The sequence below is a fragment of the Solea senegalensis genome, linkage group LG7 (genome assembly GCF_019176455.1).
Source record: "Solea senegalensis isolate Sse05_10M linkage group LG7, IFAPA_SoseM_1, whole genome shotgun sequence".
Classification (NCBI taxonomy): Eukaryota; Metazoa; Chordata; class Actinopteri; order Pleuronectiformes; family Soleidae; genus Solea; species Solea senegalensis.
In genome coordinates, this window is record NC_058027.1 from 8650565 (window position 1) to 8666782 (window position 16218).

Consider the following 16218-nt stretch of genomic DNA (forward strand, 5'->3'; position numbering starts at 1 on the left):
ACTAAACGTCAGCAGGAAGTTCACTACATCTGAAGCGGCATCATGGCACAGTACACATGTTCAAGTTAGTGTTGTTAATATCCAATATACAACCTAAAACTGTTGATATTTAATATATTACCACTTATTTTGTATGGTGATGTTTTTTTTAGCAGAAGTTGTCCGTACATTTGTTGGTGTTTTGTCGCGTTCATGCTTTGCTTTGTTGCTAAAGAGTGCACTTCATCCGAGCCGTTAGTTAGCTTAGTTGAACACTGTGGCTGTAACACGTGTCTCTAATGACGTTTTATATTGACAGTCGGTGACGGAGCTACAGAGGAGATGCCCGAGCTCTCTGACGGCGATGATGATGAAGATGTTGACGGGGATGAAGGCCAGTGGCAGTGGACGGAGGAGGACAGTCAGTCAGTTAGCTGTCTGTTCTGTGACAGGTGAGCTGTGGAGGAAACAGATTTTAACTGGCAAACTTTGTCTCTTGCGTTAACTGTTGCTTTTATTGAGACTATATTCTCATGTGTATGTATCAGAAGTGATATAGTATGGATACATGTAAATGTTTGTTAATATGTCTATTCATTTGTCTGTTTTATGCATGAGACCTGGGACGTAGCATTTATTTTAATTGTATTTTTTTTTACCTTAGAAAGCACTTTGTACTAGTTTGCCAAGAAGAAGCAGTTGTATTGGTAAGTGTAGGCAGCCCTAGACAAATGACATGTTTGTTGTAAACACAATCCTCTTCCAGGGATGCATGATGTTATTGGCAAAATGTCGGTATTGGCAGATATTGGCTTTTAAGTGGATTATCGGATATCAGCAAACACACCAAGATCTACCTTTTGATTTAGCTTTTTTTTTTTCTACCGTAGAAAGCACTTTGTACTACTTTGCTCAGAAGTACCCTTGTATCTGTAAGTGTGGGCATATCTAATTACAAACGACATGTTTTGTTGTAAACAACCTCTATGAGGGATGCACAATAATATCACTTTTGGCATATATTGGCTTTAAAATGTCTTACCGGCAAACACAAGGATCTGCTGATGACTAATGACTACAAGAGGAGGCTTAATAGGCTGCCACCTCCTTGAATTTTATGATGGCGCCTTCAACAACTACTATTTAATGTTTATTTTGTTTAATGAAGAAAATGTATATTTACATCTGCTGTGGGGTGAGTAGGCAAAATATTATGTCAATTTTACTACAGGAGAACTAAATGACCTCTGCAATTGGGAAAAATGTATATAGATATACACAGTGATATGCAGCCCTTAGGAAAATCTGTTTGGTTTGTCACTTGCTGATCTTTTGAAGCAGCAACTTCAATTTAGCATATGGTATACCTTATGGAAACAGAAACATCTCAGTAGTGAAATCATTTTTATTGGTCCAACAGAAACATTTTTATGTGCATTTAAGCAAAAATAGGAATGTGCATACATTTGGGCACCCCAAAGAAATTATTCCATTAATATTTAGTAGAGCCTCCTTTTGCTGCAAGAACAGCCCGTAGAGGCCTCCTATAACCACAGACAAGTCCCTGAAGTCTGGCAGGTGGTATCAGCAAAAAGTCCAGTATTGTGCATCATTAACCTCTGCAATAATCAGTCATAAGTAATAAACCTAACTTTAGTTTTTATTGTGCTGTTACTTTCTGTATCATCAATATATGAAGAGAAATCTAAACTTTTAACTGTGGGATAAAATACTCATAACTCAGAAACTCTCCTTGTGGTAAACGTAACTGCCTGTAAATGCCTTTTGTAGTAGGTAATTAACATTTTAATCTTGAGTTGAGTAATGAAATTGTAGTCACTCCTGCTGCAAATCTCTTCAAGTTCTGATATATATATTTCTGGCTGCACTGCACACAGTGAGTGAGTTTAAAATTTCTACTCACCCCAAGGTTTTATGTCCTCAGATTAGAAAATAGCTGCCTTGCCAAAAGCTTTCCTAATTCACAGTTGAATCATTCAAATCAACATTTGAATCCACAATTTTATTAGCAGTATATTATATACAATCCATTCTTCAAATTCATCAGCTGGCAAAGAGGGGTGTAAAACTTCATAAATCAACAATGTGCAGTTTTGGATGCACTACAGTTGTTTGTAAAAATCCATATGAAGTACTTATATTAGAGAATTTGTTTGCCTTGTTGTCCACTTTATTCATTTAAGTAACTAAGTAGATCTAGTCAGCTTGTAAAATGATTGAATGTCTTGAGGGTGAATCTAAAACATGGCATCATACATTTTTGCTAAAGGATTTGATAAATGTTTTCAACTTTTCCCTCATAAGAGTGTGTGAAAGTAAAATTCATTAATACCTCTCATCCATCTAAGATGAAAATTGTGCTATAAATTGTTGCACCTCTGAAGCACTTTATTTTCTCTAGTCATTCAGAAACAAAATAAAATCTAATTTCCGGTCAAACCAAAATAACTGCTGCATGTATTTGTGTCATATCACAATGTGTTAATGTTTTAGACAGTTTTATGACTTATTTTTCTGCCCTGTTTTTTTCAGAATGCTGAGCTCTGTTCCTGCCACGTTGCAGCACTGTATAACTGAACATCAGATCAGTCTTGTAGATGTGATGAGGAAACACCGTAAGTAGGCATTTACCTTCTCTGCCTCACACAACAGTGTTAGTTTGGTGTTGTTGGTGTTGACTCACCCCTTGTTTTGTGTGTTTTTAGGTTTAGATGACTATGGATACTTAAAAATGATCAACTTCATACGATCAACAGTAAGTACAGTTGCTGGTCTCTGGTTAGTCAGATATAATATTTTCAGACAGAATTCTTAAAATGACTTGACAAATGCCTTTATGCATTTACAGAAATGTGATGCATCCTGTCTGACGGGGCTGTTAGACGCTCCCTTCCCATGGGAGAGTGAAGACTTCCTGCGGCCAGTCCTACAGGACGACCCCCTGCTGCAGACAGGTAAAGTTACTAAACTTTAGTTAGTTTGGTGCCACAGAAGTTTTTAATCTTTTGTGTTTTCACACAAAGTTTTTGCAAAAATCCCCGCTATTGCTATGGAACCTGGGGGAAACCGTTCTCATACACGTGCTTCCACCTTGTGGCCAAAAGGAGAAACCACACCTCTCACAAATACTATTTTGTGAGCTACACTGCTACACAGAAGAATACATATACAATACATAACAAACTGGACATTATAACCTCTGAGCACAACACCTACAACACACAATCATAACCACCACCACCCCTCACCTACCCCTGCCCTTCCCGATGAAATCTCACTCTGAACTGACTTCAAAACTTGAGAGCCCTGCTATAGAAGCTAAGTCAGTTAGCCAATCCGCTGTAGCCGTCTCCCTCAGCAGATCCCGTGCATATATGAGGCGTAATAAGAGGCGTTGTGCTAAGCCTAAAAGTCCTGCTCACCACCCATCACTAATAAGTTTTCCCCACTCAGCAACACTGACTGAGAAGCAAACTATGATGATAAGTCACTGTATTCACAGTCAAGTGTTTTCCCGGTGCCAGAGCAGGCGAGATAGAGTCTTATCTGAAGCTGCTGGCTAAAGATAACTGAAAATTCAGTAAAGTTACAATTCATGTAGGCAGCAATGATACGCGATTACGCCAGTCCGAGCTCACAAAGGTTAATGTTGAGTCTGTGTGTAGGCAGGGTTGCCAACTTGTGAGAAAAGCATCCCAAGCTTATAATGCATTATAATCTTCTTATAACACTATAATTAGTTTTAAGCACTCATTAATGATTTATACAAAAGAAGAAGTATGCTGTAATAATACCCGTTGGTGGTTGGAACGTTCGTGTGGTGCGTGTCACTACCCGACCCGTACCGCACTCAATCCATTTTGCACATGTGCAGAACGAGTCAACACTGTCATACATATCCAATCGTGTTCCCGGTTGATCAGCCAATCAGAGGTAACTAGAGCGGGTGCTCGGCTGAATTCCTAGAAATGCGTGAGAAAAGTGTCATTTGCGTTGGCAGCCCTGGTGAAGCTATGCTACATCAATGTCGGACACTGTCATTTTCTCTAGACCTCTGCCTAATGTGACCAGTGATGACATGTATAGCTGCATGAGGGGAAAGAGACACAGGCAGAGAGAGACACACACACGAGAGAGGGACGGAGAGACAGACAGACAGACAGACAGACAGAGGGAAAGACTTGATTAATAGTCGGCGGTAATGAGATCATTAATTAAAACAGATTTTGGAGAGTGATCTAATATTTCAACACACATTTAAAAGTGGCATTCTTGGAATCTATTTTATTATTAGTCCAACTCCTCTTTTGTTTATTATTGGATTATTTAATTCTGTGGGTCAGGGGAAAGACACAGTCTCTATGGGGTTTTTAGTTGACTGCTCGAAAAGCTATGGAATCAAATTTGTGTCAATATTTTCAAACAACACTTTTTGTTTGAAAATAAACTTGTGCTTTGTGCTCCTTGATTTGTTCTTTGCTGATTTGTTAATAACAGCTCTATATTAAATACAATTAATCTATCCTTATAAACTGTATATGTGCTCCAAGCTTTTAAAGTAGCAGATATTAAATCCCTTCTCAAAAAAACGATATATCTACCTATATCAAATCTAGATAAGTTACTAATGACCTTCTCTTGGCCGCAGATAATTGTCTAATTGTCTCTTTACTTCATCCTGTTAGATCTTAGTGCTAAGTTGACACCATTGATCATGATATTCTATTGCAGAGACTGGAGCAGATTTGTTATAACAGGTACTGTCCTCCGCTGGTTACTTATCTGATAGACTCCAGTTTGTTAATGTTAATGTTAATGTTAATGATAATGGTAAAGCCTCAATGCAAACAAAAAGTGCTTGGGTCTAAACGTTTTACCTTCTATATGCTTCCTTTAGGGAACATTATTAGAAAGCACAACATACACTTTTATTGTTATGCAGATGACACAGAGCTATATGTGTCAATAAGGCCAGAAGAAATAAATCGGATTGTTCAACTCCAGGAATGTCTCAGAAACATCAAGTGCTGGTCCTGGATGACCTGTAACTTTCTTACTTTTAAACTCAGAAAAAACTGAGGTCATTGTACTCGGCCCTAAACACCTCAGAGTTATTTTTGTAACTCTTTATTTTCAGGATGTTAGAACCCTTTAGTTAATTCAAAATGCTGCAGCATGAGTTCTGACAGGATCTAGAAAGAGAGGCTATATAACTGCAGTATTAGCTTCTCTACACTGACTCCCCGTACAGTTTAGAATTCAATTTAAAATCCTCGTCCTCACTTACAAAGCACTTAATGATCAGGCCCCTTCATCCCTGAAAGAATCAATTTCACCATATCACCCTAACAGATCACGTATGTCCCAAATACAGGTTTACTTGTGGTTCCCAGAGTCTGTAAGAGCAGAATGGGAGGCAGAGCCTTCAGTTACCATGCTCCTCTCCTGTGGAACCAGCGCCCAATGACAGTTTGGGAGGTGGACACTCTCTCTGTATTTAAAGTTAGACTAAAAACCTTCCTTTTTGATAAAGCTTATAGTTAGAGCTGGCTCAGGGAAACCTGAACTATCTCTATCTCCTGTAACCCTCCTTTTTTTTTTGAGTTATTTAAGTAGGCATATTGCTCCCTGTGATTGAATCGTGATCGGTTATCAGTTTATTTAAACTCACTAATTGATGATCGGAAATCCTGATTGTGTAAAGCAGTGTGAGTCGTGTAAATAGCCTAGGATGTGTTTGATTGTAACTGGGGCCTACAGCTTCTTACTAATGAAACACACTGGAATTCTGAGCATTTATTGTTTCTATATAATATTCATTTTTATAAGTGGATCGAGAGAGAGATGGCACGCATGGCAGAGGGATGAGAGAGGGAAATAGCGTGAGCAGCAGAGGGAGAAATAGCAGAAAAGTAGTGGGAGATTGGAGAGCAGAAAAGTTAGACTCGGTTTGGTATGTTATGGCCCTTTTCCACTATGGTCCCAGCTCGCCTCGACACGGCACTGTTTAGGTTGCATCTCCACTACAAAAAAAGTACCTACTCAACGTGGCCGGAGTCATCACTGTGCGGCTCCTGTGGTGACTTTATTTTACCTGCAAAACACACACCCAAACGAGTGACTTGTAAAGCAGTTGTTTTCAGTGTAACTGAATCACTAGAATCAGTTAATTAAAAATATTTCTTCAGTACGTCCTCCATGACCAGAGCACAGCCTCTGTCTGCCACAGTCTCTGGACTGATATACAGCGACAGTGTGATGCCAGTTGCAGGCCGGACTCCTCTGTTAAATATTGAGATTTTAGACATTTCCTGGTAATTGTTGGAGATGAACCCACGTTTTTAGGATGATCTACAGTTCAGCACTGTTCGGCTTGATTTTTGTGTCAGACGTCTCTTCTTGAGACGGCACTGTGGCCAATCAGTAGCCCTGCAGTCTGGCAACGTCACACATCGTACCTACTCAGTGCCGCACCAGAGCAGGTACTAAAAAAAGTACATGGTACCAGGTACTATGCTAGCACAGTAACACAAATTTAGTCTATGAGCGCAACCTGTGCACTTATGTGTGTGCGTGCATGCTCTTATTCACTCGTGGGAGATTTCATCCTCTTTAAAGGGAGTTTGTTCTGTCTGTCTGTCTGTCTGTCTGTATGTCTGTCTGTCTGTCTGTCTGTCTGTCTGTCTGTCTGTCTGTCTTTGAATGAGGTCCTGGTCATCACTGGGACTTTTTCAGGAGACTTTTGAGTCTCATGTTATATATTTGATGCATATGTATACATGATACATTCTCCCATGTGATATGCCTGTGTGTATCCTTACCACCTCAGATTTTATCTGCATAAAATATAACGCAAATGGATTTAACACTAGATCACTGTATGGAATGCAACATTTAATATAAAACATGTATGGTATATGGCATTTTATCATGGTCATGTCATCTCTGAAAGTTGATTTGAGCTTTGAGGGCTATACATTCACAACTATTACCATATATATAATTTGAATTGAAATCCTCTAGTTCTCATCATTAATATTCATCATTTTGTGGTCAACCCAACTGATATTGCTGCTTCATACAACAGAAGAACTATTTTCAATATATTCAGTGAAGGAGCAGGATTAGCTTGTGTGTAGATGCAGAGAACATGAGTGTGTAGTGGATATTTGACCATGGTTGTTGGTTGAATTTCAGCAGATTTTTTTTGTAGATTTTACCTGGATAAGTTTTTTTGTTTCCACCAGATCCCGACGAGCTCTGTGGCACTGAGATGTCAAGTGTGCCTCTGTGTCCACTGTCTGGTGATGGATCCCATAATGCACTGCTACAGAGGGCACAGGCTGCTGAGATTAGAGCTCGTCACTCAGAGGAGGCGCTCTCCAGAGCCATGGACGACCTACACAAACTTAAGTCAGTGACACTTTTTTCTTTTTTCATAACTACTGTGTGAAAGTGAAAAGTCTTGATTAATTTATTTTCGTTTGAGTTTCTTGAGAACTGAGTTTACTTATCATGTTGTTTAACTTATGCACCATGATCTGTTGACCAGCAGGGGGCCACAGTGGACTCAGTATTGCAGAATCATCAGCTAGAATACCTTGAGAAAGAAGTTTAGAGGAAGGGGAAAGATAAAAAAAAGGGGGGAAGGGAAAATTCCACTGCAGCATGGAGGTGAGAGTGAGGAGGGGAGGTAGGAAGGTGGGGGCAATAAGGGAAAATTACTGAGTGAGGTTGGGGGGGTAGGAGGTTTGGAAGGCAGTTAGAAAGATGAATGCTTCCCATCTCCTCCATTTACTGCTATGTCCTGCATGAAGGTTGTGTGTGCTTTCCGCACTCTGCCCACAGTTTTTGTGCCACGTCCTAATACGAGATGTTAAATGCAGCTCTTTCCTTTGCTCTTTTAGGCTGCTGGCTCAAGGTTTGGTGCTGAATACAGAAACCAGAAAACCTGGAAACCTGGGCACTGTAGCCGAGCTCCGAGAAGACGAAGATGAGGCCTACTTCAGCTCTTATGGCCATTACGGCATCCACGAGGAGATGCTGAAGGTTCGAGTTCAGCACACATAAAACACACAAAATAACCGGGCCTGCAGTTCACTTTTCAGTCAGTCACGTAGTCATCTTTGTAGAGCAAAAGTGGGCTCATCAAAGGTTTCAATGTTGCACACAAATTAAAATTATTAACTCTATTCACTCACTGATACTGAGTATAGGACATTCTCTCAAAAGCAACACATCAGCAGTAAGTGCTGAGCTCTCATGTGAAACACTGGCATCGCCGCTGCAAAGGAGTACTTGAAATGAGGAAATTAATTTGTACCCTCCTTAAGCCCTGAAACCCGAAAGTGTCAGCACAGCAAGCTGAGCACATTAGATGTGTGTGTGTTTGTGCGCATCTACTTACTGCAGTGCTTTGACACTTTCCTGTAGGCCGTCCTGATTGGTTCTAAGCACTGTTTTGCGTCGTGTGTGTGCGTCAGTCTGTGAGTTCCATCACCACCTCAGGAGAGATCAAGAGCATGTTATGGGGGAGGAAGCTTTGCAGCAAAATGTGGTCAACTCTTACAAGAAATGTTGTGTTTGAGAGACCGTATTATAGAGTGACATGTTATTGCAGATGTATGTCACTTAAAAGGTCCCTCCCTTTTTTGATGGTCTTTATTACCATTTGAAGGTAATAAAAATGGTTTTGGCCCTTGAAGCTCCAGTGCAGAACTTCTATTGCCTCTCTGAGGAATTCTTAGTAATTAGTTGCAATAAGCATTTATGCTGTCATTATAGCCAATATAATTACCATGCTTTTATATTTATTTCATACACGATGCCTGTATGTGCCAATCACAGCTGCTGCTGTGGTTGGCACATACAGGCATCTGTAATGTCTGTAATTTAAGGGAGTGCTTGATTTATTCTGCCTTGTATTGGTGGAGTATGCCTTTTCAGTATTGGGCAATCAGGTTAATTTAACCGAGAGACTCGTGGTCGGAATTAAAATGAGATTGTGCAGCCCTTCTGAAAGTCCAGGTTTATTTTTTTCAACAGTGGAATCCATTACTGAAACTTTTCATTGGTGGTTCTTGGCATTTTCAGCCCTAGTCCAGCTGCTCCTTGCTGTCTAGGTTTACTAGTGCTATGCAGCTTTTGTGCTTACACGTTGCCTCCATCAGTCATGACGTTAAAGGCTTCTCTCCATGAAACTGATATAAACAACTATTTGACTATGGTTTGAATGTAGTGGAAAAGTACATTTTAACATATGAGAATTGCACAAATCAAAATGTGGTTGTCTGCGGTTTGGATCACAGTCTGACAATGTCACCCCAGATCCTTGTGAGGTAGCAACGCAAATCTCTGAAAACATTTAAATTACAAAAGCAGTGTTCATGTTTTCCTTGTATCATTTAATACACAGTTTAAATGTTTCTATACCATTCAAATCCAGGCAGAAACTATTTGTTAATAATGTAGCCCAGAATTGTGGATGTGTGGAATAAATTTCCCTCAGTCCGTCAGTTCTTGCACTAAGGCATGCCCCTGTCAAATTAATTGAATCTGTTGCACTTCCACCTGAGAGGAATTTCTGTGCTTTTGAATGGCAGGTTAATTTGTGAGTCCTGACCTTACCTCCACAAGGAAAATACCCTATAGTTGAATTTATCATATACATTTTCTCTTAAATTTCCAAGATTCCCACATAAGATTTAAGCACTTAATTCAAGCATTTGATTATCATTGTACAGCACAATGAAATGTACCTTTGTATTGTCACAAAGGTAAATTGTGACAGTATATATATATATATATATATATATATATATATGTATATATATATATATATATATATATATATATATATATAAACAAACAAGAATAAGAATAGCCAGGAATTAAGTAACCAGTACAGGCTATTGCATCTATCCATTGCCTATATATTGGTAAATATTTTATAGCACATCACCAGAATACCTTATTGTATACTGTGTAAGTTGTTATGGTATGGAGTTGACTGAACCTCTCCATAATCAGTTTACCCAACCGAGACAAAAAAAAATTTTCCCCCAAGGAGAATGATAAATATGTACATTACCACATGAGCATCCTGATAACAAACAGCTGTACAACTTGTGGAAAGTAAATGATCTTGTAAAATGTTAGAATTATAGTCCCTGCTTTTATTTCGGGAGAGTTGTTCTTCTTATGAAATGTTCTTATTTTTGAATGTTCTCTCAACAGGATAAAGTGCGCACAGAACGTTACCGGGACTTCATGTACCACAACCATGAAGTGTTCAAAGACAAGGTGAGCTAGCTAAACAAACGTGCATGTGTGTATTAAGTAGAGTTTCACCATTCTGGGTTTTTCTATGGCTGATGCCAATGCTGATTTTTAGAAATCAGGGCAACTGATGGCTTGATTTTTTTTTTGTCCCATATGTTTTGCAGATTTCGTTTCCTTCATTTGATAAAATATTTCTCTTTAGTGATAATAAATACTACAAAAACTTGCTTCACTTAAACCAGTTGAACAAATCTAATGGTCGGTCTCTCCAAATCTACATTTTATGTCTGCACTACAGTGGACTGATATACAGTATTTTCAATAGAAATAATGTAACTTGTAACTATTAACTAATAAATACATGAAACAAGTCATCAAAAAACAAAAATCATTTGGCTGAAAATATAAAGTTGTAGTGACTTGCCAACATTTATAAAATTTCTTAGAACAAAAATGCTGACATTTGTAATTATTGGCCGATTAAAAAATGGCAAATAAGTGCCGGTCTTCTCTAGTATTAATGTATGTGTGATGGCAGATTTGCTAGTAGATTATACTGCAAAGCCCATGAACATGAAATTACTGTGGTGTCTGATTTAAAACACTGAGTTTATTAGCACCTCCAATGTCAGCTGCAGAGAACTGATAACAGACACACGCAATCCACCACCAAAGCCATAACACCTCTTCCAACTCCCCCATGCCACCACCCCTCTCTTCTCCATTGCGTTAGTTGCAGGAAGCAGTGGCCTGTATCATGGCCATCCATTATATGGGTGGCTGCTGCTTAGTGCGGGGATAAGGCTGTAGAGGAGGGAGGCAGGTTGTGTTGATGGGAACGTACATTATCCCTGTCAGAGCAAGCATTCGCCAGAGAGGGAAGTGTGAACTACAGGAGTCGATGAAGAGCAAAACAGGATATTCTTGTTTCAGTACTGTTGAGGTTGATGAGGAGGAGGAGGAGGAAGACATAATGTGCCTGAGCGGAACAGAAAGATAGAGAAAAGAGCAAAGAGAGGTGTGTGCTGTGTTTTGTCAGCAGTGTGTTGATAACCCTCTGTGAACCCATAAAGACAGTAGGGTGCTCACTGAAGTTTTCCTAAATAAGACACAGCACAAATACATTGTTACATATAGATGGGTTTACAGTCACTGTGACTGTGCTGGGGTCATTTAAAATTAGTCGAGGGTGAAGAGGAACATACTGTGAACCTGAAATAGAAGTGATTAAAAAGTTAGTCAACAGTAACAGTGGTTACAGTGAAAAGTTACATGGAGAACATGACACTTGAAGCAGTTGAATGTGTTGAGGTCTTAAAAACACAAGCTCAGCATGCAGATCAAACAGACCATTCATTTGTACATCTTAAACCTTGTGGAAGCCAATGCACCTAAATGTCATGTTCAAGTTAAAGTAAGAACAGTCCTTCAAAAACATGGCACATCGGACTCTAAAACAGATTGTGCTTTTGAATTTTTATTGTCATTCTTATTCTACAACATCTGTGCGGCATCTCCTAGAAAAAGGCACCGTCACTGGTTACACCATATCAGTGACGTTGTTCGCCCATGCGATGAACATGCTTGTCAAGACAGCAGAGGTAGAAGAACTAGTCTGTGGACAAGTAAGAAGTCAACAAGATAATGTCTGCTATAAAAAGTCTGTATTCCACATTTCTCAGGTGCTGGTGTGGTCAGTAGAAATGTGCCATCATAGCTGAGGATAAAAAAATCTGTTTTCCCCCAGAAAAATAAGTGAATGTTGTTTTGTTTGTTTTTTTCTTCCAAACATAACCTTTTATTTACACATTTGTGTGTGTTTTTGACACATTTAATAGGCTACATTAAAGTAGTAAAATAAATGTCTCATAGTCTTTATGTCTCTATTAGTGTTTGATACATCTTTATATACTGAGCAACGTCCACCCTGTGTTTCTTTCTTACTTAATTTACATTAAAGCAAATACATTAAAACTCTACTCCAAGATTCTAGAAACTGGTCTCTGGTATTGGATAGCTGCTTTTAAAGCCAAATCTTGTTGGTCAGTCTTGCCTCAAATGCATTCATTGTGTGCACAGAGGGCACATAGGCACACAAATTCAGAGGTGTGATACCAAGTGCCTTATATGCAGGCTTTGATGATCAATATTGACATGCCTGCACTCATACTTGACACACTACACAGAGTATAAACCAAGTTTTAGTTTCCCTAACTGTCTTTCCCCTCCTGTCCTGAAGGTGGTGCTGGATGTAGGCTGTGGGACTGGCATTCTGTCCATGTTTGCTGCTAGAGCTGGGGCCAAAATGGTTATTGCTGTGGACCAATCAGAAATCATCTATCAAGCCATGGACATAGTCAGGTGAGACTTGTAAATCCTGCAGTTTTTGTGACTCCTCAGCTTGGAAAGATGACTACTTATCGCGTGTTTGTCAGTTGGCAGTTAACTCCAGCAAGCAGATTCCGTTACTAGCAGTATTGGTAGCTTGACTGTTGCCATCTGTCATGTGACCCTTTTTATTCACATCACCAATGTTGGGGTCGACAGCTCTTCTTCCCTTTGTGTGCAGCAGAGATTCTGGGAGTAGAGGTCTGTGTGACCTCGAGGCACCTTTTATTTGTTGCAGTTGGTTGACTTCAATAGAGCTGCTGTCAGCTGCATGGCCATAATGCACATAATTTACACTTGCAGTCTGACCGACTCATTCACCCCTCGCCTTCTCTTTCTTTACTGTCTGATCACTCATTCACACACTCACTCACTCACTTACTGATTTACTGATTAACACATAGATGCCCCCATTGGTACTTTTTATTAAAATCATCAGCACAGTTTGAGGTCCTTTGTGTTTCCAGTTTTCCAGTAGCTGGTTCTTCACAGTGGAGTCCATTTACCTCCACCAGAGCCTCTGCTGTCTCCACGGGTACCTGCAGCCATGTCCTCCATCCCTCCTCCGCCTCTGTAATGTATTTTTGAGTTAGGGGCCATTATGACTGCTATTATTACAGTTATGTAAGAGAGTGTCGTATAAGCAAAACAACAGGGTTTGCTGAAGGAAAAGGACGTTTTAATTTTACAGCCCACTGACTCCCTGTTGGAGTGTGTGTTGGCATGCAGGCTGCATCACAGGTTCGCCAGCGGTAAAGATACAGCTAAAGAGAAGTGTTGTAACTCTTACCTCCTCCTCTGCACTACACACTGGCACAAACACAGACTTGCGCTCCACTCTTAAGTCCAAATCTAGTGTTGTTTTGGCTTATGATTTTATAGCTCTTACATCTCTTGAGTTTGTGTGTGTGTGTGTGTGTGTGTGTCTGTCTGAGTGTGTGTGTGTGTCTGTGTGTGTCTGTGTCTGTGTGTGTGGCTATGAGCGATTTTAATATCAGAACTGTAATTAAAGTGACTCCTGTTGGTTGGGCAGAAGCATCTATCTCCTGTCTCCATGCCGTTGCCAAAGTTGAAATGAAAAGCTGGATGTGCCTTTTTTTCCCTTCACAGTCGCTTCCTTAATGGATAGTGTGTAATAGTTTTTTTTTTTCTATGACTGCAATTGATGGATTATCCAGTAGAATGCACTGAATGTTGACAACAAAGTGGAACAAAAATGATATTTTATTTGGCTGAGTGAAATTTAAGTGTTCATGGTGATAGGAACTAAAAATAGACAAATGTTCAGTTTGAGCATGCTCACTAAATGTTGTGGAATGAAATAGAATGCTCTTTACTGTTTGCAAATGGTCAAGTAAAAGTATCTTTTAAATGTTTTTATTAGTTGTGTAATTATTCATTCCAGTAACATGATTTAAATGAAATTTAAATCATTATAATTGTAAATAAATATAATTATATTATAATTAAACAAATATGCAATTTTGAAACCTTTTGATTTGATCCAAATAGAATGTGCAGTACATACATGTATAATATGAGGGAAAGAAATTGAATTGTCAACCGGCTCGACTCACCTCGCTTCGGCATGGCACGGCTACTTTGCGTTTCCACTAGCACAGTGCCTGGTAACTGGTAGTTATTCTAGTACCTGCTTTTGCGAGGTTCCAAGCGAGCTGAGGTGATACTATGCGTGACGTCGCCAGACTGCCGGCCAGTATTTGGTGTGCCATCACAGGAAGATTCTTTAGCGCGATGTCCCACACAAGAATCAAGCCGAACAATGCCGTAATGTAGATCAGTTAAAAAGACTTAACAATCCTGTAAAGGTTGGTTAATCTCCAACAATCATCAGGGAAATGTCTAAAATCTCAATATTTAACAGAGGAGTCTGGTGTATTTAGCGACAGCACTGCTGATCATGAGCGGCATCACAAACCCTGCTGCTGTATTTCAGTCCAGTGACTGTGTCAGACAGAGTCTGTGCTCTGGTCATGGAGGAGGTCCTGAAAAAATATTTTAATAAACTGATTGTAATGATTCAGCTACACTGAAAGCAACTGCTTTACAAGTCACTAGTCACTCGTGTCACCAAAGTGTTTCATGTAGCTGTGCAGTAGGGGTGGAACGGTTCATTCAAAAAACGGGACAGGTGTGTACCGTTCGGATTATGATGCGCAACGTAGCGTACGATGATAGCGGTAAAAGATGATGGACAAAGTGTAACTGCATGTAAGCACTGCACAACACGTCTTACTTATGCTAGCGCCAGCACTTCAAATATGCTAGCGCATCTGTGGAGACATCACCCCAGTGTGACGCTTGACAGCACAAGGAAGAGAGAGTCTGGTAAGAAAAAGCAACTTCTGCTCCCTGCAGCATTTAAACAGTAAAGCAGCAAAGGTGTTTATAGCAAAAGATATGCAGCCATATACCGTTGTGGAGGATGCAGGATTTCAGCATAAGATTAAAGTACTTGAGCCGCAGTATAATATTCCATCCCGCCGTCGCTTTAGCAACACAGTTATTTCTGAACTTTATGAAGAGACACGACTACGAATTGTCAAAGAATTGTCTGACACAGTTTATGTGGCTCTTACTACAGATGGATGGACCTCCAGGGCCACTGAAAGTTTTCTAGCTGTGACTGCTCATTACATTAATTTGGAGTGGGAGATGAAAAGCTCTGTTTTTCAGACCCGCCTACTTTATGAAAGTCACACAAGTGAGCGTCTTTCTGAAGCACTGACACAAGCAGTGACAGAATGGAATGGAAACTAGAATAAATATATAAACATGTAAATGCAGCAGTGTCTCTCCTTTTACTGTCTCAAAATCTTTTACATGATGTTCGTAATCCCTAATTAAGCTGCCTCATTATTTCAGTTTTTGCAAGATTGCATGGTATATAAATCTAATTATTACACTATAGATCTGATACATGGTATGGTATGAGTGTAAAAAAAAATAGAAAAAAAAACGAGAACCGAAAACCGTGACCTCAAAACTACGAAATGAACTGAACCGTGGCTTGTAGTGGAAAATCAACCTAAACTGTGCTGTGCCGTGGCGAGCTGGGACTATAGGTGGAAAAGGGGCTAAACACTTTCCTACAAGGAATCTTTCTCTACCCTCACACGCACGCACACACACACACACACATACTGAGCCATACAAAGCCGCACAGATACTGACTCTCTCCCCAGAGTCTTGACATTGTCCTCTAAATTACCCCAATAATGAGATTACAGTGTTTCCCTCCTGTGAAAGGTGGAGAGGTTGTGAGTGTGGGGGGTGGGGGGTGTTGGACACTGGGAGAGGGTGATAGCAGCAGTAGAGGTGCAGCAGTGAGGGGGAAAGACAGTTCAAGATAAGAATCGCTGCGACAGAAATGCTCTCTGGGTCGCTGTGAGTAATTGTTCTGTCCTCAGTAACATTAGCTGTCATGATAATGGAATATTCACAGAGATTGATTCCCACAGTGGCCAGTTGGAAAGGAAGGATCATTTTAACAGCACCACTGATCTCAGTCCCTACCTGGGACGGACA

The 16218-nt window shown here is 39.9% G+C and overlaps 1 protein-coding gene across 1 annotated transcript in view; it reads left to right on the forward strand.

Moving 5' to 3' along the window:
- The window catches only part of prmt3 (protein arginine methyltransferase 3), a 65334-nt gene continuing 49116 nt past the window's right edge, over window positions 1-16218 (forward strand). The window contains exons 1-9 of the mRNA XM_044030656.1: window positions 1-64; window positions 299-431; window positions 2533-2615; window positions 2706-2755; window positions 2849-2954; window positions 7248-7413; window positions 7908-8049; window positions 10237-10302; window positions 12521-12642. Of these exons, the coding sequence (XP_043886591.1) occupies window positions 43-64; window positions 299-431; window positions 2533-2615; window positions 2706-2755; window positions 2849-2954; window positions 7248-7413; window positions 7908-8049; window positions 10237-10302; window positions 12521-12642 (890 nt within the window). The 5' untranslated portion in view covers window positions 1-42. The remainder of the gene's footprint in view (window positions 65-298; window positions 432-2532; window positions 2616-2705; window positions 2756-2848; window positions 2955-7247; window positions 7414-7907; window positions 8050-10236; window positions 10303-12520; window positions 12643-16218) is intronic.